The 26,209-nt window shown below is 44.5% G+C and overlaps 1 protein-coding gene and 1 long non-coding RNA gene across 5 annotated transcripts in view; one reads left to right on the top strand and one right to left on the bottom strand.

Annotated features, from left to right (window-relative positions):
- Positions 1 to 26,209, bottom strand: part of adamtsl3 (ADAMTS-like 3) — a 199,747-nt gene that overhangs the window by 38,759 nt on the left and 134,779 nt on the right. For all 4 annotated transcript variants that reach the window (XM_040011491.1, XM_040011493.1, XM_040011492.1 and 1 more), the window contains exons 8-17: positions 22,870 to 22,944; positions 15,146 to 15,303; positions 13,206 to 13,317; positions 12,977 to 13,115; positions 11,746 to 11,796; positions 8,627 to 8,837; positions 7,798 to 7,945; positions 6,851 to 6,935; positions 1,344 to 1,627; positions 1,135 to 1,264 (exon numbers count right to left, since the gene is read on the bottom strand). In XM_040011491.1, coding sequence (XP_039867425.1) covers positions 1,135 to 1,264; positions 1,344 to 1,627; positions 6,851 to 6,935; positions 7,798 to 7,945; positions 8,627 to 8,837; positions 11,746 to 11,796; positions 12,977 to 13,115; positions 13,206 to 13,317; positions 15,146 to 15,303; positions 22,870 to 22,944 — 1,393 coding nt within the window. The remainder of the gene's footprint in view (positions 1 to 1,134; positions 1,265 to 1,343; positions 1,628 to 6,850; positions 6,936 to 7,797; positions 7,946 to 8,626; positions 8,838 to 11,745; positions 11,797 to 12,976; positions 13,116 to 13,205; positions 13,318 to 15,145; positions 15,304 to 22,869; positions 22,945 to 26,209) is intronic.
- LOC120721280 lies at positions 9,552 to 12,551 on the top strand. The gene is made up of 3 exons (XR_005693148.1): positions 9,552 to 9,777; positions 11,072 to 11,184; positions 11,275 to 12,551. It is a non-coding gene; the product is annotated as an uncharacterized LOC120721280 (long non-coding RNA).

The following is a 26,209-nucleotide window of genomic DNA, read 5'->3' as shown; positions in this document are numbered from 1 at the left end:
ATGTCTGTGACCAGGCTCTTTACTGCAGAGTCAAATCTGTCTTTGGTTGTTGGAAAGCGCGTGGCTTCAATAACGCACACGCTGTTTGTGGAAGTCATAAAATTGAAATCAGAAAGGTTTTCCAGAAACTCTTCTCTGTGAGCCAATAGGAGCCCAGCAGGTGATGTGAGCCTGCATTGGATATTCTGCTCAAAGGCTGACCGGCAGCCAAGCGCACAAATTACAGAGGACAGAAAATTCAGCTGTAAACACTCCAACGCGTCGCAGAGGCCAAGGCTGTGGTTATTTCTGCTCGAGAGCGTCTGCTGGTGAAGAGACACCGGCTCCTCTGATTATTCATCTCAATCAAACGTCGACATCTAGCAGCTCGAGAGCTTAAAGACAGAACTGCATCTTATGGTTTTGATGTGAGCAACACTTGCTGTTCACATGATGACATCTGTGAAAAAAAAGGTTTTCTTGCCATTTTCCTGAAGATACTTTTTATAAGGGACAGAGTATCCTGCATAAACTGCCATCCCTGCTGAACCTTTACCCACGTATGCAGAGCAGAGCTGACAGATGAAGCAAACACATGGAAATCCCCCAAAGCTGCAGTTCCACTAATGTCCAGCAGAGGGTGTTTACAGCCTGATGCACATAGTTTGGTCTCTGTACACAGGGCTGCACATAGGTGGTCTGCAGGTGCACATTCGACATCTTTAAGAGTTCTAAACAAATGTCTGTCCTCCTCCAGAAAATCTTATGTACACAAACGCGCGTTGCAACGTCTTATCTGGTGCGCGTCTTTTATTTTGACAGTGAATGTGCACCTGCAGAGCACTTATGTGCAGCCCTGTCTATAGACAGTGTCCCCCTTCATAACACCTGTACAGGGGGGAGAATGTTTTTGTAACACAGCTGTTTTGTATTAAGGCTTAATGTTTGCATTATTAGGGGCGTGGCCTGACACAGGCAGCTGTAGCTGCTAGTACAGCTATTAAAAAGCAACCCCGCCCTTCTTCCTTGACAGAAGAAGCACTAATATTCATGCTTGTGATGCACAAATGCTTCAGCTTTCAGCCCCATCGCTGTATTCTGCTCATGCAGACTGTGAGCTTTCTCCGTGTCTTCGGTGACCTTGCGGTCTCTTACCTTGGGGGGCACGGCTCAGGGTTACAGATGCGGATCATTACCGACGGCCTGCTGGATGGATCGCACAGAGCGTCGTCCACCTCCTCATCTTGCTTCCTGTTCACACACCTCACCACTGCTGTCTGCTTGCCTGGGCAGAGGAAATACAGAAAAATGTTTAGAAGAAGCATCAGCATTTCAGCTGCGAGCATCCGATCGGCAAACCTCACCGGCAGCACACGTGGCCGAGCAGGCAGTGAAGCCTCTGAAGTCCCAGCTGTGCAGGTCGTCAGCCTGGAACAAAGGAGCACCGTGGTCTCGGACTGCGGTGGCTCTGGTACACGGCCCGTGGTTGCAGGGCCTCTCCAGCTGGGGCCTGTCCCCGCCACACTCCTCCTCTGGAAGGTCCACCTCTGTCTTGGTGAAAGTGAGCAGCACCTGACATTTCACCTCACGAGTTTGCCTGCCAGGGCCGCAGGTGGTGCTGCAGGGGGACCAGGGCCCGGGTATGAATCTGCACAGGACGAGAGCAAAAGTCTCCAATAAGTCCTTCAGTGGTGACGTCACATGGTCACTTCAACGTCTGCAAAGCTCATTTCCAACCTTTTTTTTGTTACGAGCTTAGCTTGCATCTGCAATTTATTCATTTAACATTTTTAGAGTGTGATGAATATTTTATTTGCACCAAAGACATCAGGGTTAACTAAAGCTAAACGTCTTTGGCTTGAATGGACGTTTGCTGGGTGACCACTTACATGTGTGACTGCTATAATCATGCTTACATATGTGTGTTAATCTGTGTGCTCATCATCCTGATATTTCTGGTCACTCTCAACATTTTTAAGCAAAAATAGAAGATAAATTAAATTAGCACGCCCACTCTAAACCCACCTTTAAGACCTGAATAACTGATTTGCCAGACGTCCACAGATTCAGTTTTTCAGGATTGTTTTGTCTGCGTATTTGTACATATTTCAAATATAAAAGTGTGTTTTCACCATTCCTACACGACAACATGTACGTGTTGTTTCCGTGTCATTGCGTGTTGTATGGTGAGATCATTCGCTTGAGCCTCTCGACTGTAGGCCGTGACATCACCGTGACATCACCCACTGGTGAGTGGAGCCTCGGGCGGAGCATTTACATCGTTGCCAGCAAACGGGACGTGATGAGCGAGGACGCCGCTCACTCATTGGCTAACAACATGTGGTTGACATGCTGTTTTCCAGAGGGGGCGCCCCCTGCTGGCCGCTACAGATAATGCAGGTTTGAGGTACTTTGAGGAAAAGCAGCAGTAAAGGGAGCTTGTTGCTGGGCGGGAACTTTGGGCCAATAAAGAAATGGAAAATTCCCGAGAGGAAATGTTTCTGATAAATTCAACATTAAGTTTTACGTTTCTATAACTGTGACTCAGCTGTGATATGAAGGTTGTGGTATCGTAGCTTCCATATCGAATCCATGAATATCGTGTTGAGTTTCTTTTTTCAATTTCACATCGTCCAACCTCCAAAGATTCATCAATAACGCCTGTCGAAGTGAACGATATTCACAGATCCCAGAGCGAAGCCTGAGTTTGAAAATCATTTGCAGGAAAAATAAAGCATTTGAAGTGATTCCCCTTTTTTCACTCTACAGTCATTGATCGAATCAAGTGAACGCGTAAAACCGGCACACACAACTCTGTCTATGCGCAGCAGATAATATGATGGACAAACACACCGTCGTGCTGAGGAAACAGCCAACGCCGCTGCTGCCTGGCAGTAAAGCGAAGAATAATAACTGGAGCTGCTGACTGACAGATGCACAGCAGCAAATGTGCGACCGTGAGCTTGTTAAGACAAATAAGCAGAGAGAGAAGTTCCCTGGAGGTCAGACTCTCAGCTCCCTGGAGGGGAGGTGGCATATATTTAGACAGAGTTCTGTGACTGGGAGGTAGGTTAGAGCTCAGTCACCGTCTGACAGGTGAGACGGAAACGTGCAGAAATAAGGAGGGAAAATGCAGAATATAGCTGCGATCAGGCTGGATTGATAAAACCACGCCTCGTCTGCATCAACAGATCCACCGCACCGAGGCGTGACTGCAGGACTTCTGGGTAATCCTCTGACGTCTGTGGTGCGTCCCACAATTGATTTACAGGTCTGGGAGTTCATTATCTGTAATGCTAATGCTAACTAGCTTATGAAGCTGCATCCACAGACACAGTCCTGCTATTTCACCCAAGCTGGAGCTCAGACTTCCTGGACAATCTGTTAGTGCGGCTAACCTCACAGCAGCCATATAATGATCCCAAAAAGGCTCCAACAGCACAAACGTAGTCCAGATGTGCAGTTCAGGTGAAGCCTGTGTCACCATCCACCTGTCAGTCACAGAGGCCACGCCCCTAATAATGCAAGGGTGTGGTCATGTTTATATCTATGCTGCTGTCGGCTGTGCTGTGCTCAGGTGGAATGGATAAATGCAAAGAGACCCGATGAGCATCGCAGTCGGTGTTAACAGTACGTGTTTCTCCCCTTTAATATGCTTTTTGCAGCACGCGGCGTAATTACCACGTTTCCAGAATGAGCCTCACATGCTCACCAAATTAACGTGGCTCAGATAAGATTAGCTTGGCTGCGTGCGAAGACGATTTGTTGGCGCCCGCTGAGGGCGCGTGCACGGGAGGTGTTTCAAGAGTGTGTTTGCAAAGTCTTTGATGAGCAAATGTGTGTCTGCCAAGTGTTTGAGGTGTGTGTGAGCTCAGAAAGCTGATGGATCCCAGGGAGGCTATCAGACTGACCAGACCCTGAGCAGCAGGCGATAATCACATGCTTATCATCAGCCGCGGTGGGAGAGGAAACACACCCAGACAGATTCACACAGTCCTGGTGTGTGTGTGTGTGTGTGTGTGTGTGTGTGTGTGTGTGTGTGTGTGTGTGTGTGTGTGTGTAGGATGATATACCTGCAAAGGCTTTGTGCTACCTGAAAAAGAAGCGTAGACTGTGTCAGAGCGACGTGAAGCTCTTACACGGTGTTTCAAGAGTTCTGGGTTCAGGTTTTACTAAATGAAACAAACGTGCTCCTCAGTATAAAAGCTGAACTCTCATCTACAACAGCATGAGAGTATGGAGACCCCCGATCAGGCGCTCCCCATCTGCTGTAATGACAGACACAAACTCTTCTGCTAAATTCACACTGTCAGGACAAAAAGTCTAAAAATACTTTGCAGCTGTAACAGCCTCGGCTCTTCTGGGAATGCTTTCCACAACATTTCGCAGTGTGTTCGTGGGAATGGTTGACCATTCTTCCAGAAGTGCATTTGTAAGGAAGTTTCACAGGTGGCATCAGCACCACGCTGGAGTTCACTGAGCTCCTGAGAGCGAGCCGCTCCTTCACAAACGTTTGCAGGTTTGCCCAGGAGCTTGATTTCATACACCTGTGTCCATGGATGTGATGGAACACCTGAATCGATCATTTGGATGGGTGGGTGAACACTTCTGAGGTGATAAACCTCAGAGAAACAGGCTGTGGTCTCCTCACTCTTCACTTTTCAAGTGCTTCACAAACCCGAACAGTACAGCTAACAGCTAACACATGATGAAGAACACTTACTGCTGAAGAGACCGAGTGAAAGAGCACAGTTTATCCTCGTTTTACCAGTTAGCTAGCATAACCTAATGTAGGACTAGCAGTAACCCACCAACCAAGTCAGCCACCTCATGTCATGTGTGAGCGTGACGTTTTTGGAGCAGGGCTCCAGGGTCTGCAGGAGGTTAACTGACCTGGATTTGGTTTAATGTGCGCATGCAGCATGACGAAAGCCACGATTCTCTATGGACGAGTATCAACAAACTAATACGTCCCGTTTTCAGTCACAGGACGTCGGAGGCTGAGTACTGAGACACAGCTGCTGTCCTGGAGGAGACAGGAGGTCTCTACACAACCTTCTGATGTCTTCTCTGTCCAGCAGCTGTAACGGGTCATAAGTTACATATTGTTATAATTACATGTGTTCTAGTACCCAAACCGTCTCTTCCAACCCTGTAAAAAACACATATACTGTATATTTAGCCACCCTGATGTTCCCGATCGCGTGTTTTTAGTTCCATTATTGTCATCATGGTCTGTCTTTGCTAGCTGCTGTAAATGTGCTGCATATGTGTTATAGGCACAGTCAATGCTAGCATGAACAGATAATTCCTGCTAGCTTGGAAGTTGTGGTGGGTTGAGCTAACCCTCGACCCTCCTGGTTGCATTGGGTTGTAGGAGCTGGAGCGAGCAAGTTGGAGGTCTTTCTTTCTTTTTAGCTTTCATCGTCAGACACAACCGGGAACACACCGGTTACACAGCCACCAACTTAATCCAGGAGAACAATAACTTATAACCAACCTCAGGCCTGCGTGAGGATTATTTGAGGAGAAGAGTTCTCCAAACACGACTTCCTCCTGAATCACCCAAACTAAGACGGCTTGGATGAGTTCAAGGAAAAATTATTAACAAATGCTGTTAACTGAGCTTCTGCTCAAACTGCACGATTGACTCGCAGGGGTTAGAAGTTCGTAGGTCACGATGCTCTGATGCGACCTGAGTGCTCAGACTGTGCGTCCATAACATGAAGCTTATAACAGAAAATCTGTCGCTCGCTCTCCCTCTCTGTCTTTCACTCACACAGACACACCACCACCATCAACTTTTGCTAAATTGCTAATGAAAAACATTGATCAGCTGTGATTGAGCAGCAGTGTAGATCCAACTATTTTCACGGTCGTTGTGGTCGTGATCATTTTGTGATGCCACATCGAAAAGGCTCGGATGAGCCAAAGTTCTACAAGTTGTGCCTCCATCGCTTGTGTCCAGATCACACGCCGCCGTGCTGCTCCGTCTTTTCACTGACACTTGTGTTTGTGCGTGCGCAGTGTGCAAGGCTGCGGTGACGCCCTCACGACGGCCGACAGGATTTCAAACAGGTTTGATTTTCTTACGACTGAACGATTGATGAGCGGGAGCTGGTCGTGAGGTGTTAATCGCTTCTCGTTATCCCACGTATACTACACGACGCACGACACACGATGAAGGCGAAACTCGGGCCGATCCCCAAAACGGTCGCACGACTCAAAAATCGGCTTAAAATGAGCCAAAAATCACAGAGTGTGAGCTCAGCATACACAGGGAGGCTCTGCCCGGGTGGTGGGATCGAGCTCAGGGCCTTCTTGCTGTGCTCGTGCAGCAGTGCTAATCAAACTATAAAGATCAACAATGTTTTTGACCAGATTGTTATCGTGATTCTTAAATGCTTCTGATTCCTCACTGATATATTTGCTGTTATATAAATAGAACTGAAATACACACAAATGTGTGCAGTGATAAACTAGAACACATCTGTCACCATGCAGCACATCTGTGCAGAGCTTTCTCTAAAGCACTGCTGTGATGTGCTGTAGTAACAAAGGACTGAATGAATGGAGACACCTTTGAATGGATCAGGTGTGTGTGTGTGTGTGTGTGTGTGTGTGTGTGTGTGTGTGTGTGTGTGTGTGTGTTGTAAAGTCAAGATGCGTTGTGAAAGCAGCTGATAACAGCAGAGTTAATGAGGGGATGATTCGTATTTATGAATAGAAGACAAGCTGTTTATTAAAAAGCACTGAAGTGTGTTGGAGAGCAGACGATAACTCTGGCAGTGTCGTATCCTGAGCTCACAGGATGTTTGCTTCTGTCTTCAAACGCATCTGAGCGACTGTCAGAATGTGTGTCTGCACTCACGTGGGGTTTTCTGTAGCGGTGTAGTGTTCCTCCAGCTCGTGGGCTTGTTTTGACCAGGGAAGCTTCGCCTCCACCGGCAGGGACTCTGACAGAGAGACAAAAAATTAGAAAGACGTCTGACACAGCCGTTCACCATCAGCTGCTCCGAGCTCGGCCGCAGCTCAGAATTTTGTTTCTTAGGAATAAAAAGTTCAGCACTGGAAATATTTTTGCTACTGTGGTACTTTAAAAAAAACTTTTTCCATTATCACAGCAACAAGTCCGTCAGACTCAGTCTCACATTAAAGGACATCTACTGACAGCTGGGAGGGAGGCCGGCCTCCAAATGGATGTTATTTAACCAAGACACACATTTCATCCTCACATTTATCTCCCGTCTCTCATAAAGTTCACAAGACAGATTTAAATATTTGCTAAAGACCCTCCTGTGCTAATCATTTTATACAGTCCACTGTACAACGAGTGTTTTCCAATTAAATCACATTTAAAGCAATAATACCACGCACACACACACACACACACACACACACACACACACACACAGCTAATAGGCTCAGCATGACTGCCAAAGAGTCCTGAGTCACACACAGCAGAAACAAATGGAACAAAACTATTAAAACATCTCATAATGTTCGTAAAATAAACATTTAAATTTAAAATGCTTCTCAGTTGTGGTCTTAGCTTATTTAAAACACACACACACATTCTTGTTTTGCTATTTTAGTGAGGACATCTCATTGACATAATGCTTTCCCTAGCCACTTACCCAAACCATCAAAAATGGATGCATAACCCAAACCATAACCTGTAACCCTGACACTAAAACCACATTTTGAGTCTCAGAAATACCTTCAAACTCATTATACTAACATTCAAATTTTTGGTCCCCACAGAGATGTCTAAACAGGTACACACACACACACTGCTGTAAGTCATCAGTGTCCCACCTCTGGGCTTGTGGCAGGCCACGGGGACCAGGCAGTCCTCCTTCACGTGAGGCTTGAGTGACGGTTGGCAGCCTCCGACGTGCTGCCCGCGGTGGTCGATGCACAGAACCACTCGGTAGCGCAGCCCTCGGCCACACGTCACCGTGCACTGCGACGGGACGGTAACACACACACACGTTAGCTCACAAATGAATTAACCATCTTCAGTAATTAAGGCTGCACCAAACTCTTGCTGTCAGTGAATCGAGCGCTGACTGACGCGTTGGTCACTGAGCGTTTGAACATCTCTGATCCAGAAACGCTTTAACTGCTTAGACACAGTCAGAGTCTGACCTGCAATGGTTTGTTTTTAGACATGCACCACATCCAGTGAGACGTGTGATGTTTCTACAAAACACCCTGTTAGAAATGCAAAGCAGTAGTAAACAGCGTAGTGGATGCTGCTTTGTAAATCACATAAATGTTCCCCGGTGAGGAAATCGTGAAAGATTTTGTTTTGTAACCTTACAGCAGGTTTGATTATACTTCAATTACATGTGTTGCTGTGAGTCTTACTGGAGCTGAAACCAGTTTAATAATTCAATATTTGTCATTTCCAAGTACTTCAGCGAGTGCCGGATATCAAGTTTCGACTAACATGTTAAACATCATACATGCAGAACAAAACCACCGCCAACAATATTAATAACAGGAAGTGTCAATGAATGTCCAGGGATGAAGATCGTGAGTCCGACACAGGTCACATGACTTCTATGAGCCTGCCTGTGTTAAGTTATTCATTAAAAGTGGATTCATTATCATTTCATGTTCAGCTACTGAAACCACTGACCTGTGACCACTCCATGGCCACCCACTGGGGGCAGGCGAAGGTGTTGCAGATCTGTCGGGCGACAGGTCGCGGGGAGTGCGTGCACTTCCACTCATCCACCTGGGAGAACTGCCCGTGGGCGTCCTCCTCCACACACAGCACACTGCGATCCTGCCAGCCCCCATTTTCACCACAGGACACTGAGCACTGGGTCCAGGGGCCCTGCTCCCAGCTGTGCACACACAGAAGAGGCTAAATGAGTTTTATGTACCCAGATACTGAGTAAGGTGGAGGTGAGGAGGGGGCAGAACCTTCCTGCATAGAAAAAAAACACCTGGAAGTGTGGAGGACGTGATTCGGCAGCGAGGTCAGCAGCACCTGTGACAGGCAGCGCACGGAGGTTATTACAGTGCTTTAAAATCACTCGACTTCAAACCAGAGAACAAAAACTCTCATATTTTTAGATCCTCTCCTTCCCCCCGTCCTCGCTGCTTTCATGTCTGATCGAAAGGTCACCTTATTTCATAAAAGCTGTGAGAATAATCTTAATAAGTAATGATGTAATAACATTTATGCACCAACGTGGAACACGTCTGAATCCCGTTCCTTTCCCCTGGAAGCCTCGTGTGGATCAGTGCAGGCCCAGATCCGACACATCCAGGTGGGAACACGAGGGTGGGGGGAGACGGAGAGGCAGGAACGTGTCACCTGAAATACGAAGCAACTCTGACACTTTTCCACAGCTAATGTCGATTCCACTTTACACTTATGTAAGCTATAGATTCAGCACGCAGTGAGTACAAGCACCCCGTTACACTCTGTCACACAGAAAGGAGGTCAGGGACATTAACGAGGCCATTTCAGAACAATTAAGACTGCAGGACTCCGTCTCATTATGTTGTAATTAGATAAGTGCGGTGATTAACAGTCTGTCTTATTGCAAGTGGTGCATCAGCCTCGATAGACTGCAATCAATGTGCGTTCCACATCCGACGGCTTTTAGAGCTGGAAGCATCACTGCACTGCATAACTGTCTTTGTCTTTCTCCAGCTCCTTTTTCAAACCAGGCTGTCTGCAGCCACGCTCATTATGCAACCCTGCTGACAATGACAACGATGTCTAATGCAGTCCAACAAAATGCTGGAGATTCGCACACTGCACAGAGTTCAAAGGTAGGTCAAAGGTTAGAGTGGCTGATGGGTGCACACAGTTCAGGACTGGAGGTTTATATCTGCTGCACGGTGTATACGTCGGTGCGAAACTGAGGCTACACTCATAGAGATGCTTTCATCTGCAGTGCACAAAGTTTGCAGCTTTAGGTGTGTGCTTCTGGAAAATACACACATTTTAAATGAAGCTCTTCAGAATATCTACATTTATAAAAGTTGAAGGTGAAGCTAACAGACAGCTAGCAGAAGCCACAAAGAGGCCACGCCCCTAATAATTAGGGGTGCAACACAAAATTCACGGTTCGATATTTTTTCAATAGGAAAAATGTTCATGCCTTTTTAATTTGTCATTTATTAAGATTATAAATATATATTTTAACTCAAAAGTACAGTTTTTAAATTTAATGTTGCTGAAACAACAAAGTAATAAAAAATAAATCTGATGGAGAAATCACTCATCTTTGGAAAAGAGAGTTTATTACAGAGAAATGGCTCTTTCCAAAATAAAAGCTATACTATAGCTTCTTCTGGGCTATATTCTCAGCAGCATATTAAACATATCAGGTCCCCATAAGGAGAATCATGTGCTAACGGCTGTCTAAATGACTCGGGTAAAGTTTGTAGCATGCGTGCTTGTTGTTTTTGTCTGCTTCCACTTGTCTTTGCACTAGGATGATGTCGGCGTAAATGTGCAGTCATATTCGTTGTGTTCCCACTAGTGCTGTCAGCGTTAATCTGAAATGACGTTAACGCCACAACACGAGCTACCGCGGATCGCCCCGTGCGTGGGGCTGGACGGCCAACACGTTAACGAGCTAACTGGCTAACACACTAGTTCCCACCCATGTAATTGAGCATTGCGTGGCACATCCAACATACTGTTTTACTTTTGTCCATGACGCGCTTACCTTCAGGGTCATACGTCACATGAAAACCAAAATAGTTCCAAACGCCAGATCTGAATGAGGGTGGGGGAGGTTCAATTTGCCATGTTGCAATGAGCTTAGCTAGCTTGCTAGCTTGCCCTGTGCTCAGTGAATCTGCGTTTGACTACTCCGCCTAGGCTGCACTGTCGAGCGCAGATCCACTGAGCGCTCAACACAGACAGCATCGTCAGAAGGAAAGTTGATAAAATAAATGTTGTATTGTTCAATACATATGCGTACCGAACCGAAAGCACTGTATCAAACGGTTCAATATCAATATGAGTATTGTTGCACCCCTACTAATAATGCAAACTTTAAGCCCTAATAAGCTTTAAACAGGTGAGTTATAAAACCATCCTCCCCCTGTACAGGTGTTATGAAGGAGAAATGACCCACAGAGACCAAACAGTTTGTTTCTGCTGTGAAGTTTTAACATGGGAGTCTATGGGGACCGACTCACTGCTGCCTCTGCTGGACGTTAGAGGTACTGTAGGCTTTGCCACTTTTAATTTTGAGGCTCTAAATATGACACCATCACGTCAAAAATAATAAGCATAATTCCCTCCTCTGTTAGAGCGTAACAGTCACCAGTGAGACCGGCGCAGCAGTCGCTGAGCGAGCCGAGCTGGAACTCCACATGCATGAACTTATTTTTGGGAGGAACTACATCCAAACTTCAAACACAAACGGTGGAGCTCTCTCTCCCTAAAGAACAGAAAAGAGTGAAGACGAGAGAGGCTTTTGTTGATTGAAGGGTAACGCTGTGGAACACCACGGAGGAACTCTTTCATTTTTCCCACGATTGAAGATGAAAAGTCAGACTTTTGTGGAAGGAGGATTTTTTTTTTAAATAACTGTATACTCTCAGAAAAAAATCATCTTAGCAAAAACTAACAAAGTATTTTTAACAAAAGTTATGACTGAAAATCTGATCGCAGTGGTTTGAGCGTCTTGTGTGAGGCTCTAATGTAATTTATTTTTACTTTCGAGTGCATCGAGGTTCGTTTAACACTTTGGTTTTATCTCAAGAGTTAGAGGTACTCACCGAGGCAGAGGCTGGAAGCGGTCATGAGGCATCACTGCTTTGAATCCATCACTGCAGGAGACAAATGTGATAATGATAACCACACAGCAGCATATCTAACATATATAAACACTGTTAAAATCACTATCAAACACATTCTGTCATATTTGTTTAATCCATCATTAACGCTCCTTTAATAATAAAGGTTCTGACACAGCTCAGGTTACACTCGTGTTCACAATCTGCTTTGTGCGACCCCAATAAACCCCCCAAAGACAAAACGAACCATTATAAGAAAGACATGAGCTCATTTTGAATTTGAAGGCAGCAACACGTCTCTCGAAGCTGGACAGCTCCTGTGACGGTCTGTGAGCTGAGGAGAGCAGCTGCAGGGGGACGATGTCCCGTTCTGGTCTGATGGAGGACTCTAGCTGCTCTGCTTCGTCCTGTTGTTGCTTTCATGATGCTCCAGATGTTCTCAGCTGGTCAAAGGTCTGGGCTGCAGACGGGCCGGTTCAGCAGCTGGACTCCTCTCCCATGAAGCCGTGCTGCTGATTTAACATCGTCCTGCTCAAACATGAAGGCCTTCCCTGAAAATCTAGATAGATCTGACCTCCGATCAGTTTCCACTTTGCTTCAGTCCATTTTAAAGGAGCTGTTTCGGGCCACATCTGGCTTCTTCCCTGCATGAGGAGCTTTAACCTGCACATGTGGACGGCAGGCTGAGACACGTCACTGCCATCAAATTCAAAATGAGCTCATATTTGATATGAAATATTAAAATCTGTCAGTTTAAATATTTGATATGTTTTCTGTGTTCTGTTGTGAATAAAATATGTCTTTATGTGATTTGCGAACCATCACATTGTGTCTTTATTTCCATTTTAGGCAGCGAGCCGACCCTAACAGATGCACAGACTCGTGCATCTGTTAGATCATCTGAATGAAGACGTGTGCATGCACTCAACTGGATCTTTCTTCTTTTTTTTCAAAATATGAAAATATTCCTCATTGATGTCAATGAAACCACTATGGGGGACGCTGGTATTTGATCCAGGAAGGCCAATAGCTCCCAGTTTCAACAGCGGAGCTCGCGTGCTGTGGTGTCAGCGTGCCAGATTTAAAAACGTTGACGCTAATCTGTCGGCTACAGTTAACACGCTGCAGCGGAGGAAGGAGACGATGACTATAAACAGGTAAAACAGTGTCGATGCCGAAGCTGCGACGCTGCACAGCCACCAGCTGTCCGCACCTCTCCGGGCAGGGGTCCATGTTGCACTCTTTGAGCTTTGGAGTGGGTTTGGTGTTTTCAGGGTAGCTGTTACAGTGGTGCTCGGGCAGCGTCTGGTTGGACCGGATGTCTGTGCACTCGGCAGAGTTCAGCTGGTAGCCTGAGGGAGGGAAGCGACCACGCCGTTACCGCTCTCACACTCTAAAAGTGAATGTAAAAGCATTTTTAATCACGGCGACGGTCAGCTCACCTCCTCCGCACGTGACCGAGCAGGGGAAGAAGTCAGTCTCTCTCCACTGGTATCGAATTGGTTTGTAGAACAGAAACTGGACAACGGTGTCCTTGGAGCCTCCGTACTTTATCTGCACAGCACAACAGAAGAGGGTGGACACAGCGGGCAGAGGGAAGAAGGACAAAGTCAAGCTCTGCATGTTAGAGGGGCCTCCGCTGAGTTTCTCAAACCAAATCTACGCAGTAATTCAGCCGTTTTCAAGCATTTAGTCCTAAAAAGATGAACCTGCAAAAATACAGAAAGATTTAAGGCTTTTGAAATTCCCATCATAAAGTGAAGGACTTGATCCTTACAGCGTTCAAACTGTTGCTTTGGTAAGACGAGCACTTTCCAGCAGCCCTCCTTTTTTAATATAAAAGGCGTTTGAGTCATTCATCACACACTCTGCAGCTCTGGATAAGATTTAGCTTTGTGCACTGAAAGCATCGACTGCACACCGAGCTTTCAGACAGATGGTAATGTGTCATATTTGTCACCAAAGTAATTGCAATTACAGAGCGTAACTGATAGCAAACCCACTGCGGCTGGGCACCATTGGGCACAAAGACGAGGAAACAAAAGAGCGGAAGACAAGACTGAATAAGTTTCTGACTGAGCCGAATTAATAAAACAATGCAACACTTTAATCTGCAAAATTCTGCCCTCCAGCCTGCATGAAATAACCATAATCTGCAGCTTGTGCCCACATCGGCGGGCAGACGTTCGTTTCCAGAACGTGAGTCTGACCGAAATACTTCTACGCACCTGAGTAATCGGGTCCAGGCGGGCGAGGATCAGCAGCAGACGGACGGTAGTCAGCGCTCTGATCCCAAAACGAACCGGACAAATCATCCACACGGCAGAGAGGCCACTTTTGTTTCTCTGACGGGATGCGATGCAGAAACTGCGTCTGCTCCATTAAACTGTCGTTTATTTCCTGAACAGTAATGACAGCGGCTCCGTGTTAAAGGATAAGCGTGGAGTTTCTCTGCTGTCTGTGTCACTCAGGCAGGTTAGAGCAGCCTTTGGTTGGATGGATTTTCTAGAAACCATCATATTGATTGATGATGGTTTAGCTTTTTTAATTAATCTGCATTTGGAAACTCTGACTTGGAGATTTGGGCTACAAATCACGTCACGTCTCCGATGTCTAAAAACTTTATGGTGCAAAGTTTAAACATGTTCAGCGAGTGAGATTAATACTTCTATTGAATAAGACGACCTACTAATACTTGTGGTACAACTTTTCATATGAAAACAGCATTTTCTTAATTTGTGTGACTAAATATTTCATATTAAAAGGTTTTCAATATGATTTCTTTTACATTATTGTGAAATTCAACTATGTACAGTTCAGAAATTGTCAGTAGCTGTCTTTTGCAAAGTTTTTATGTTTTTACTTTTTCATTAGTCCAAACTTTGGACCATACAGTTTTTATGCGACGGGCAGATGGATGAGCAGGAGCGCACATTGATTCGCGTCAGTGAAATGCATCGATCGAGTTGTTCTGTAGTCTCCAAGCGTTGCTGGAGCTTTAACTTCTTCAGACCCACACTTTCCACGGATGTTTAGAGAAGAAGCGAATAATAATTTTGGATAACTCCAAAATGCTTTTATCTGGTGCAGACAGCCGACTGTCGACGGCCCACTAAGAGCTCGTCTTTTCTACGAGTGGAAAAAAAGGAGGGCTGTGATGCTGGTAGTACAAAGTGGAAAATGCATTTCCACTTAGGCCTCATTGACAGAAATTCTAATAGTGCCGCAGGCAACAAGCTCTCAGTCTCATTAAAACAATGCCTCAAAAGCCAAATATTCGCAGCAGCCTGTTTTATTTATGTTTGCGCTCTTGTATCTGTGATAAAATATGTCAACAGAAGCTCAAAGTCCTCAGGCTGTTTCGCTATGAGGATAGCTTCACCTTGATGATGTAATCAGCGCCGAGTGGGCCGTGCGTCCTGAGTGTCTGCCGGTCGTTCCCCCTCTGAAAGTCCAAGGAGGTGTTTCCTATCACGTAGGAGCCCGTCGACTGCAGACCGGTCTCCTCCTTCCTCCCCTGAAGAGACACGGCTTCAATAACTGGCAGAGAGACAGAGCAGGAGGGAGCGTTATTAAAGCACACGCAGGATTAAATTCATGCTTTAAAAATGCAAATGTCTGAAATGTGACGCGCAACCCGACAAGACTGGGTGTGAAATGTGTTGTTTACTTCCACCGAGAGGAAACAAGTTCTTACCTAATACTGGAGATAAAAACTAGAGATCTGTGTGACTCACCTCGTCAGCTTACAACGCAGAGAAGACGAGTTTTTGGGAAGCGTTACAATCAGAGACATTATGGCAAACCAGGTAACAAAGACACAACAACCAAATCTGTAACAGCTGTGGGGTCTTCTTACTGTACTGCACTGCTGATTTCACAAAGGTACTCAATTCAATTTTATTTATATAGCGCTTAATCAAAACAACAGTCGCCTCAAGGCGCTTTATATTTCACAGTAGTACAATAATACATACAGAGAAAACCCAACAATCATATGAGCCCCTATGAACAAGCACTTTGGTGACAGTGGGAAGGAAAAACTCCCTTTTAACAGGAAGAAACCTCCAGCAGAACCAGGCTCAGGGAGGGGCGGGGCCATCTGCTGCGATTGGTTGGGGTGAGAGAAGGAAGACAGGATAGAAGAAAAGTATTAAGTTCAGAGTACTCTAAAATGGTGAGTGATGTTAAAGTCCCACATTTTCGGTATCCCCTTTTTCAAAAGCAAAAAGATACAGTAGAAAACATAGACTTTGCATCAGTAGAAGGTATATTAAGATAAGATAAGACTTTATTGATCCCACAACGGGGAAATTTTTTGCGTCACCTCAGCTCAGGTACAGATATCAGAAGAAAATACAAAAATACAAATAAGTACAATCAGTGAAAGAAAGTAAGATAATACACTACATACAATGGTAGCATACACAGTATGTGATTATGGATATGGTTGGAAATATGGAAGACATAAACTATATAGCTTGACATATATACATATACATATATACATATGACATACATCCTTTCTGTCATTGTTGTATTTTTACTCAGTTGTATATAGTATTTGTATTTGTATTCTATTTTTATCTTATTGTATATTTATTTTATTTTATTCTACTGTATATAGTATTTTATTCTATTCTGTACAGTTGTGTACTGTATTTATTCTTATTGTATTCTAATTTTTGCCTCATAACTTTTGCACTGTCCACTTCCTGCTGTGACAAAACAAATTTCCCACGTGTGGGACTAATAAAGGTTATCTTATCTTATCTTATCTTATCTTATAACTATTGTACCACTACTATTCCTATTTATAGACATGTACACACTAAATATACATATGTATACATATACATACATATATACCTGCACATGTCCGTACACATGGACATATTAAGATCCAATATTAAGTCCTGTGTTCTGTCAAGTGTGATAAAATAAAGTTTTCCTCTCAGAGTTTGTTGTTTTACTGTAAACGGTGCTGCTCTGGTTCTGTCTGCAGGTGCAGGTCTGACATCTGTGACTTAGAGACTAAAAAGTTGCTGTACTCCATTCCAACGAGTAAAAATCAGTAGTAATATGAAGTACGCAGGCCTGTTACATTAAAGCACAGAGTTCTCACAAGAGATCCAAGGCTGTCTCCAAAAGGTGCAAACCACCTCTAATTACTCAGAGTTTCCTGTAGCCTCCTCACAGCCGCGTCTTCCAGCTCCTCCTTGGGGATCCTTGCACTCTCGAAAGCCAGGAAAGAAGAAGCAATTCCACTGGTGTGTCTTCGGGTCTATCCCTGGCGGATGCATCCAAAGAACCTCCAAAGAGAGCCGTATTCAGACTCCAGCAGTGTCTTCATATGATGGGCAAGAAGAGCAGCTCTGCTCCTTCTGACTGCTGGGCCCTATTTCAGGAAGCCGGTTTAGAAAACTCAGAGTGAAAAACGATGCTCAGGGTTGAGTAACCCCGAACTGTCCAACTCGGAATATTCGGTTTCAGAAAGGCTGATAACAAGTAGTTCAATCAACGCGGAGTTGCTTTAACCCCAAGTTAAGTGCGCGCACGAGGATACATAAAGCCCTGATTAGTGGAGCACAGATTAAGCGAGTCACCATGGAGACGGAGGGAAAGAAGGCGCGGTCAATGTATTTCACAGTGCTTGAGGCCGAAATTCTGATGGCAGCATATGCCGATAACATGCAAATTTTGCGGAAAAAAGTAACACAGCCTCAGCTGCAAAAGAAAGGGAGCATGCATGGCAAAACAAAGCCGACAGAGTCAATGCGTGAGTGTTAATTTAAACATTGATCTAGGGATTTCCACCCATTTAACACGTTATTTATTTATTATTTTTTTAATTTGTACATTTTATTTTGTGATGTGATGTGAGCGCAGGTGCAACCCAACAGGCCCCAAACGTTCCTGGCAGCAAGTAAAAATGAAATATAAAAAATATAGTCCAAACAGGTGAGGTGTAATTGTATTATGAGCCATAGTGCTTGGTCTGTTTGTAAATCAATTGCAGTTAGTGGCTACATTAATTTCCCCTCTGTAAGCACTTATTGAAATTATCTGAGCACATTACAAGTACATATTTGCTTACTCTGTATGCTCAAATGTGACCCGTTATAGCCAACAGAAAAAAAGCGGAGGCCCGAAAAACAGGTGGGGGTCCTCCACCACCACCACTCACAGAGGCTGAGCAGTTGGCTTCCACATTTGTGATAATGTTGGCAGCATCACATATGATCTTCACAGTGCAGAGAACACAAATTAGCATCCATTACTATAATGAAATAATTTGTTAGTTTGAAATGCTACAGGGAACTATGTACCTGTACATTAATGCTGTGGAAAGACTTCCTGTTCACATAGTCTCCTTCATTTACTGAAGGAGCAATGATTGGAATGTGAGTGCCATCTGTACAGCCAATCACGCCTGGGAACCGTGAGAATAAATGTAAAATTTAAGTAGTAGTCCAAGTATCACCACATCATAAATTAAGTTTTGGTCATCCTGATACCTGCAATTTTGTGGCATCCCTCTTTGATAAATCTTGTGGGTCTATGACCGGGGAACACCACAGACGAGTACAGGAGACGTTTCAGTGCAACTGTAACATTCCTGACTGCCCGACAGACGGTAGCCTTGGAAACGTGCTCAGCGTCACCAATATTATACAGAAAGCTCCCGTTTGCAAAAAAACGAAGTGCAATACAAATAATATGTACAGAACTGAGAGAATGTCCGCGATGTGTCACATGAGCAATATTAGGCCTGAGGATGTTATTCAAATAAATTATAGATTGTGCTGAAAAACGGTAACGTTCACACAGGAAATCATCAGGAAATGATAAAATGTCCAAACGCGCTCTAATCACTCTCTCCCGGCGGAGAGCTCTGCGGAGAATTTGGGCTTCAACATCTACTGGCTCTTCAAGGAAGGAGCACGCCATGTCTGACACTTCCTACAGTCAGGTTTCCGACAAAGAGGCGGAGAAAGTCAGGGTTAGTTGAAGTAAACCTGCTGGGGGGCAGGTTAGCTTCACGGAGTGTGTCGTCATAGTAACTCACTCAGAATTAATCTAAACTCGCTTTGTGAAACCGAAAACCCAGAGTTTTCGTTAACTCAGGGTATACTTACTCAGAGTTTGCTCTAAACCGGCTTCCTGAAATAGGGCCCTGAACTCTACAAATGAGTCCAGCCTTGGAATAGAATTAGTTTGCCGTTTGTGTGACTTTCGGTTGCTATCCACGGCTCATTAACCCGTTTAAACCGATGGGAGTGCCACCATAGCTTGCCCATACTAAGAAATTCCTGCTGTATTTGGTTCATTGTTGGCTGGCTTGTGGAATTGCTATGGGTTTGTCACTCTGGCAACCAAGCACAGACCACCCAAATCCTCATGTGGCTTTTGGATGAATATGTCGGCTGTTGGTCACGCCCCTTTTGTTATCTGGGACAGAAACTGTGCAACAAAAGAAAACGTGTAATCCTAAAGCCAACATGTGGGCCCAACCAGATACATATTCATTAATTCATTAAGGTCAATGAGTTAATGAGCACAGCTGTACCTGAACCTGGCACACTGCTGCACAGCTTCTCTGTAAAAGGACTGGATGCCTCTGTCGGTGCACTCCTGTAGCTGATTGTGCATCATCACTCAGGATGATTCAGCGCCTTAAAAGCCAATGTGCAGGTATAAAAGCCTAGAGCAACTTCACTCTACCTGAAATTGTACAGTGAGCGGTGGGAAGGTGCCTCACTTTCTGGCTGCTCAGGCTAAATTACACAGTCCACCTCTATTCGCCTGCTGGCGCTTGTTGCCTCAGCGCTTGCCTCTTGGAACAAAATACTAAAATCTACTGGCAGATATATGGGCCAGTAATCTTTTCCTGAGTGTTTTCAGAGAGTGTGTTTGTGTTTGGAAGTACACTCTAGTTTTTATGTACTCCCAATAGCTTCCAGTAAGCTTAGAAAGCAACTCTCCATCTGCTGCCAGGACGCTGATGAGTTTCATAGCTTCTTCCTTTGCTGGAAAACCACGACCTTCGCCTCTGGCTTTGGGGCCGTGGATCAATCTGGCCTGTGCTGTCAGAATGAAACAGTTTGAACTCCGTGAAGTCTGAATTCAACAAAGAGCAGATCGTTTGTGCTTTTCTGTAAGACTTTGTTCTCACAAAAGGTTGGTGCAAATCCAATTAATCTGTCAGTCTAAGACAAAGCATCGCTATTTTTCATGTTGTGATTATATTTAACCTCTTAACATTCAGCAGGGTCGGACGTCTTTGGGCTTTCCTGTTCCAACCGGCTAAAACTTAACATTTACCCAAACCCTGCCTCTGACCTGGACCCCGGATAGATTGCTGGTGATCTGGTGGAGGTTAAGTCTGACTTTTCCAAGATATTCCATGTTTTTTAAAAAAGATCTTAATTATGTTACATGAAAAAATGAAAAATTCGGGAGAGGAAATCGTGGAGTCTTTGGCCCATTATGAAAAGAAGTTGTTCATCTTTTTAAAGTTACCTGGTGTTTGATATTATGCTTAGTTACAGAGGAGTAACTCTCTGAACTGGAAATGAGTGTGTTGGACCTGTTTTCTGCTATTGTGGTCTGTCTCTCCTCTAAAATGAGCTCTTGGTAACAGATGAGCAACCTGCCAAAGAAATTCTGGGTTACTCCTCGAATCAGGAGCCTCTGACTCAGCCAGAACATCTTGGAGCTGTTTTAGGATCAGGTTTGTGCTGACGTATCTGCATTCGCCCTCAGACCTTTCACTTTTTTCAATCGACAATAAAATAGAGCAGAAAACCCAAATGATGCAACGAAGCAGTCAGCAGCTCTGAGGATGGGAATCGCAGGGTTTCCACTGTGCAGGGAAGTTTTTTCTTCACATCTCTGGTTTGTTTTATACCAAGGTGAGCCCAGGTCTGGACTTGGAGCTGAAAGCATGATTTACTGTCCAAACTATCACCACTATTTATCAGGTGACACTGTGGAAACCAACACATCAACACAACACAACGTGGCATGTGAGGAATCTCAAATCAGCTGCTGCTCCTGCTGGACCGACTCTGATTTACATAAAACTTTAGGCCTAAGACAGCTGGGATCGGCTACACCACCCCCACAAACACAACACTGTGACAAGGATGAGAAGAATGGATGGATGCTGGCTAAAAGCTGTCAAAATGACAGATTTGTTTAGATGATATGAAAGACGAGTAAAAGTGTCCAGCTTTTATCTTTAATTTTTTTTCAGATATTTTTGTTTTCTCAAATTCGGTCACTGAACCATTTTTCTAAAATTTCACAGCAATCATTTTTGTTACGCAAACTTCAAAAGCATGAAAGTTTAAAACTAAAAACGAGCAAATCTGAGACGGTGGAGGAAATGTTGTAAAATGAGCTGATTTTAGATGGAGTGGCTCATTTGTCTCAACACAACATTTGTAAAAAGTGCTGTGCTACAGTTTCAGTGTTGTGTTTCGTGTTGGTTACTGGGACTCTCATGTTGTACTAGTTGTCATTATTATTGTTGCAGATGTGTTATATTAGCAGCTTTGTGCATGTGTGTTGGGAACAGTGGTGGTGACTGGGAAGGGCAGATCCCCAGTTTACCCTTGTTGCTTCACATAAATACCCAGAGATTAAATGTAGTTCTGGTTCATTTCATATTTACACTGAATCACTGCATTTACAGACATTTACATTTGGACCAACAGCGAGTCTTCAATATGCCTGATGCACGTTGGTCGTCACAAAGGAAACAACAACAAATACCATTTACCATAAAAGCGAAACAGCGCAGATCTACCATAAAACCAGTTCACGCACGTTTGGTTGTACTTGGAGTTCATCAGGGCTCTGATTGGGTTCAAACTCTTGGCCATACGATGACGACCACCAACGTAAGAACTGGATGTTAAGTCTTTGTGCTCGATGTCTCGTTTGTCTTGTAAGTCAGGTTTGTAAACTCAAGCATATTTGTCCCTGGTTCAGCTTCTTTTTGAGGAAATGCATCACTACAAACCACATTAGATGGTTCACTCTATTTAAAGGTCTCCGTATGGTCCTGTGTTGGTGGTCCTTAGGTGCTACACAGGACTTTCCATACTCAGGCCTACAAGTTGTAGCAGCGTCCCATTACACTGGTCAACAAGCATTGTGCTACTGGGACTCCTTCGCCTGCACTTTGATAGATTTCACCTGCTAACTCCAGATCTGAAAGCCACAGAGAATTTTGCCGAGCTTGTGAATAACATGCTGAAAGCAGGAAATAGTCCCACAACATCACTGAAGATGCCCGCTTTACGTTCTCATAGCAACTTCTTTCCAACAAATCTGAAAATGTCGGCGATGAGCACGGGGAAAGATTTCCACGAGATATAAAAGTGACGGAAACCAACATCATGGAAAATTTAATCAGAGGCAGCTACTGTTGTTTCTCGCAAAGAGACACGAACGTGCAGAACAAGTGCAAAAGCAAACAGTTTTGAGCACGACGACATCTTTTTATTTGAGCCAAGCTGACAGAAATATGTGTTAACGAGTCTCTGGTGTTGGTAAAAAACCTGATGAAGAGCTGGTCTGAGGATTCTTTTAACCAGGAGCCAAGTCGAGAATCTTCAGAATATACGGTGAGCTATTCTCGCTGAGCTTCGGCCGCGGTGAGAGAGGTCATTATATTAAAACAGTGTTTAAAAATGCAAACTGAACCCAATCATGTTCTCATAAATCATCACATGTAAACCAGCAACTTGGTATTCAGAGCACATTTTAATAAACACCCTATTGTGAGACGATTACACGGCGATCATAAAGTCACGCTGCATGTAGCAATAAACACAGATTTGATTGACTGATCATTCTTCATATTCAGTCCACAGACCAGCACGAGACAAATAATCCTCTCACCATAAATGTGTTCCTTACAGAGAAACTGAATTCACTTGAAATCGTCTGTAACATTATTATGTTAAGTTCTTAAGAGATCAAAGCGTGAATGTGCGTAAAAACCTGGTGTGAAAAACACGAGTTTCATAGGACACACTGTCAAACTGAGCATCAGCTTTGCTTTGTTCAGCCTTTGGAACAAAGTAGACTCACCGATCATATCGGGGCCTTTGGCGTTGAGTCTGAGAAAGCGACTTCCCATCGGGACCTCCAGCACCGTCTTCAGAGCTGCAGGTGGAAAAAAGATCAGAAAGGCTTCGGTTAAACTGACAACACAACAACCGTCACTGAGCAGAGAGGCGGACACATCCAAACACCTGCAGAGGAAACGTTTTGTCTTTGTCTGCCTTCTCATGTTTTGGGTTTTATGTTTTTTACCGTAAAAGTAGTCCAGCCTCGCTTGAAAACTTCTCACATACTGACACTTGATGAGCATCAGACTGGATCCCCTTCAGCATCTTTTTTCAGGAACGAGTCTGCTACAGTCCGACAGGACTCGCTCAACACTGACAATATCTGATCAAAACTTTAGAGAATCCTGGAGGCAGAGCATCAGGTGAGGAGCTTCATGCATTCATGTTGGAAATGTTTGGGGAAGTGGAACGACCATTCAGAGGAACGACACCAACTGCTGGACCACCGTGTGCTGGCACAGAGCATCGTCGCTCAGTCTTGGACCATTCGCCAGATGTGCCTCCCTGTGAATTCTTCCAGATCCTGAAAATCAAGTTGAAGGATCACCAACACAATTCTGCAGCCACACCAAGGAAAACTGGTTGGAAAACGCAGCAACACCAAAGTTACTGCAACCGTGTTGTCTTTGAAATGGTTGCTTTGAAGAAGGGGACCAGGTCTGTGACCTGTGCCCAGTGGTGAGTTGTGATCTTTAAAATGTCTTTGCATCAAGACAGCGACAAAAAAAAAAAAAAAGATAGAGTCAGCCTGCTATTAGTCGCCGACTGAATGGGATCAAGTTGGCTATTGTATGCAATCTTGTCATAATACAGCAATGTTTCTTTTTCTGTAACAGATCTCAGTTAATCTGTTCCAGAAACACAAACTCCTCCACAAAGTTGCTGCAGGACGGTGATTTAACTGCAAAATGACACGAGCCCTCAGGGACATTGCTTTTACGCAGGCATATAGGCAGAATACAATCAGTTCTGTTACGTCCACTACTGGAGGAGATGCTTTGTAGACGAGTTGTGGTCATCAGTGCAGACTGCCTCAGTTCACAACCACCAGGCCGGGTCCTGTTCCTTGGTTGATCTGATATCCTCGTGTTGGTGTTGTTCCCACATCATCTTAATAAATGTTGTTCCAGGTTCAACATTGCAAGTGACCAATCACATTGTTGTGACGTCATACTTTTGCAAGCCAAGCGAATCATTCATTTATGAAATTCCAGTGTTGCAAGAAAAATATGCATAATGCTTACCGTTTATTAAAGAACAGCATCCTGAAACGCAAAGAATTCAAATTGCTGGATCGGCGGACAGAAGCGGCTTCTCGCAAGTTAAGCAGATTTTTTTTTTACGGCGCTTTTTTCCGAAGTCGCAAAAGTATGACGTCACAACAATGTGATTGGTCACTTGCAAACCATGTTTAACAATGTTGAACCTGGAACAACATTTATAATGATGATGTGGGAACAACACGACACGAGGATATCAGATCGTGCTCTGTTCCTAGTCTTGTGCGTTCACTCATGTCCCAGGTTAAAAGAATACAACCATACCAACCACCACCTTGTGGGAGAAGTTTGAAAGATGTTTGACATGTAGGTTTTTCTTTAAATCAAACCATAAAGTTTTTGCTAATCATAACCATATTCAAAGTGTGTTTGCCTCTGAAGAGTCACAACATCCATCCATCCATGTGTTAAAAGTGACATGAAATGAGAGACTTAAAAAACCAAAGAAAAAGTGTTGGAGGTCTGAAAAGCCTCCACACTGCTGACCCTTTCCTGTTAGCTTCCTCCATCCTCTTTAACCGGTGCAGAGGTGCTGAAAGGTGGAGCAGAAACCACTGAACAATATAGAACTGAATTGCACAGATTGGCCTTGATTGGCCTATTGTCACCGAGACCCGATCCAGCTTTCTCAGACAGGATCACATATTCATTCACATACTGGACCAGACATCACTGGTAAGAAGGGAGTACAAATAGAGAATAATAGAGTATTTCTTCAGCCACCATGATTATGCATGTAATAATTATTTTTTACTCTTTTCTACATCTACTCAAAAAGAAAAAAAGCGGGGAGGTAAGATATTAAAGTGTGGATTTGTGAATCTGTTAAACCGTAAAACAGCAGAAGGACATTTTATACTCAAACATCCTTAAAGGCAGCGCCAGATTCGTTGAAAGACCACAGGTGCTGACTTCAGAGCAGGGTGTGATGGTGGAGAGAGTGGACAACATCTGAAGGAGCTGTCTGAATCCCATCAGGCTGGAGAGGCAGCAGCGTGTAATGTTCATTATTCTTCCAACAGAGTGGAGTAAATGTCCCTGACTCGAGTCCACTGACTCGTCTCTCGCCTGTCAGCGTCTAATAAAGCCACAACACCTTCATTAGAGCCAAATCTTCAGCACAGAGCTTCCTTAAAAAAGGTGGAAATCTGTGGATTTGAAGGTTCACTCGTGTTCCAATCTTGCTGAGTCGACGCTCACGCTGCATCTCGTTATCCTGCTCATGAATTTGCTTGGTAAGAAGTTAACATCAGCAGCAGCCAAAGGTGCTCCTCGTCCTGCAAAACAGCTGCTGGTGCAGCTGCCAGCACAATCCAGATATCATTACTTCACAGTTAAAGATTTGGGGCAGCAGATATTATCTATGTAGGTGGTGGCTGGGTGGTGGTGGTGGTGGTCACAAGGGGGCATTTAAACCTCTTCAACATCTTGCCAGATTGTGTCCTGGATGTTAATCAGTGTAGGTGTTACCTTGTTAAGCCGCCCCAAGGTGAAAATGAAAGTCCATTAATGGAGCTTGTTTAGCAGCATTAATTGGCAGCTCTCAGTTATTACACGCGTTAGCTGGACTAAGGAGAAACTCGCCTTCAGCTCCCTGTTTGTGGTGAAGGCTGACGTGAGGAGACCACCACACCGCAGCGCTGTCCTGCCTGCTGCTTTACAGCTGCACAGAAGCAGCGATCTCCTCTGCGGCTCTAAATAACGTCCACGTGTGTGCTGTTAAATGTCACCTCGCTAACTAGTCAGTCACGCGCCTCTCCTGTGCAGGTCGCAGCGTGCAGGAACAACAAAATACTGAAAGCATTCGCTGCTGTGAAACACTTTGTGAGTTTTCATGGTAGACGAGTTTGTCCCACGGCGGGTAAGCGAGGAGGCGTGGGCACGAGGCGACACCTCCACAGACAAACGCAGACTTAATTCCATTTTCTATATTTTATAAACGTCAGTTTCTCCTCCAGCGACAAACGAGAGCCGAGCTCAATTAACACGCTGTGGCTGTGAGCCGCTGGGCTTTACCCC

The sequence above is a fragment of the Simochromis diagramma genome, unplaced genomic scaffold, assembly GCF_900408965.1.
Source record: "Simochromis diagramma unplaced genomic scaffold, fSimDia1.1 OVJJ01000603.1, whole genome shotgun sequence".
NCBI classification, from domain to species: domain Eukaryota; kingdom Metazoa; phylum Chordata; class Actinopteri; order Cichliformes; family Cichlidae; genus Simochromis; species Simochromis diagramma.
Note: the sequence above shows the minus strand (reverse complement) of the source record. Positions and strands in the feature narration are given on the sequence as shown.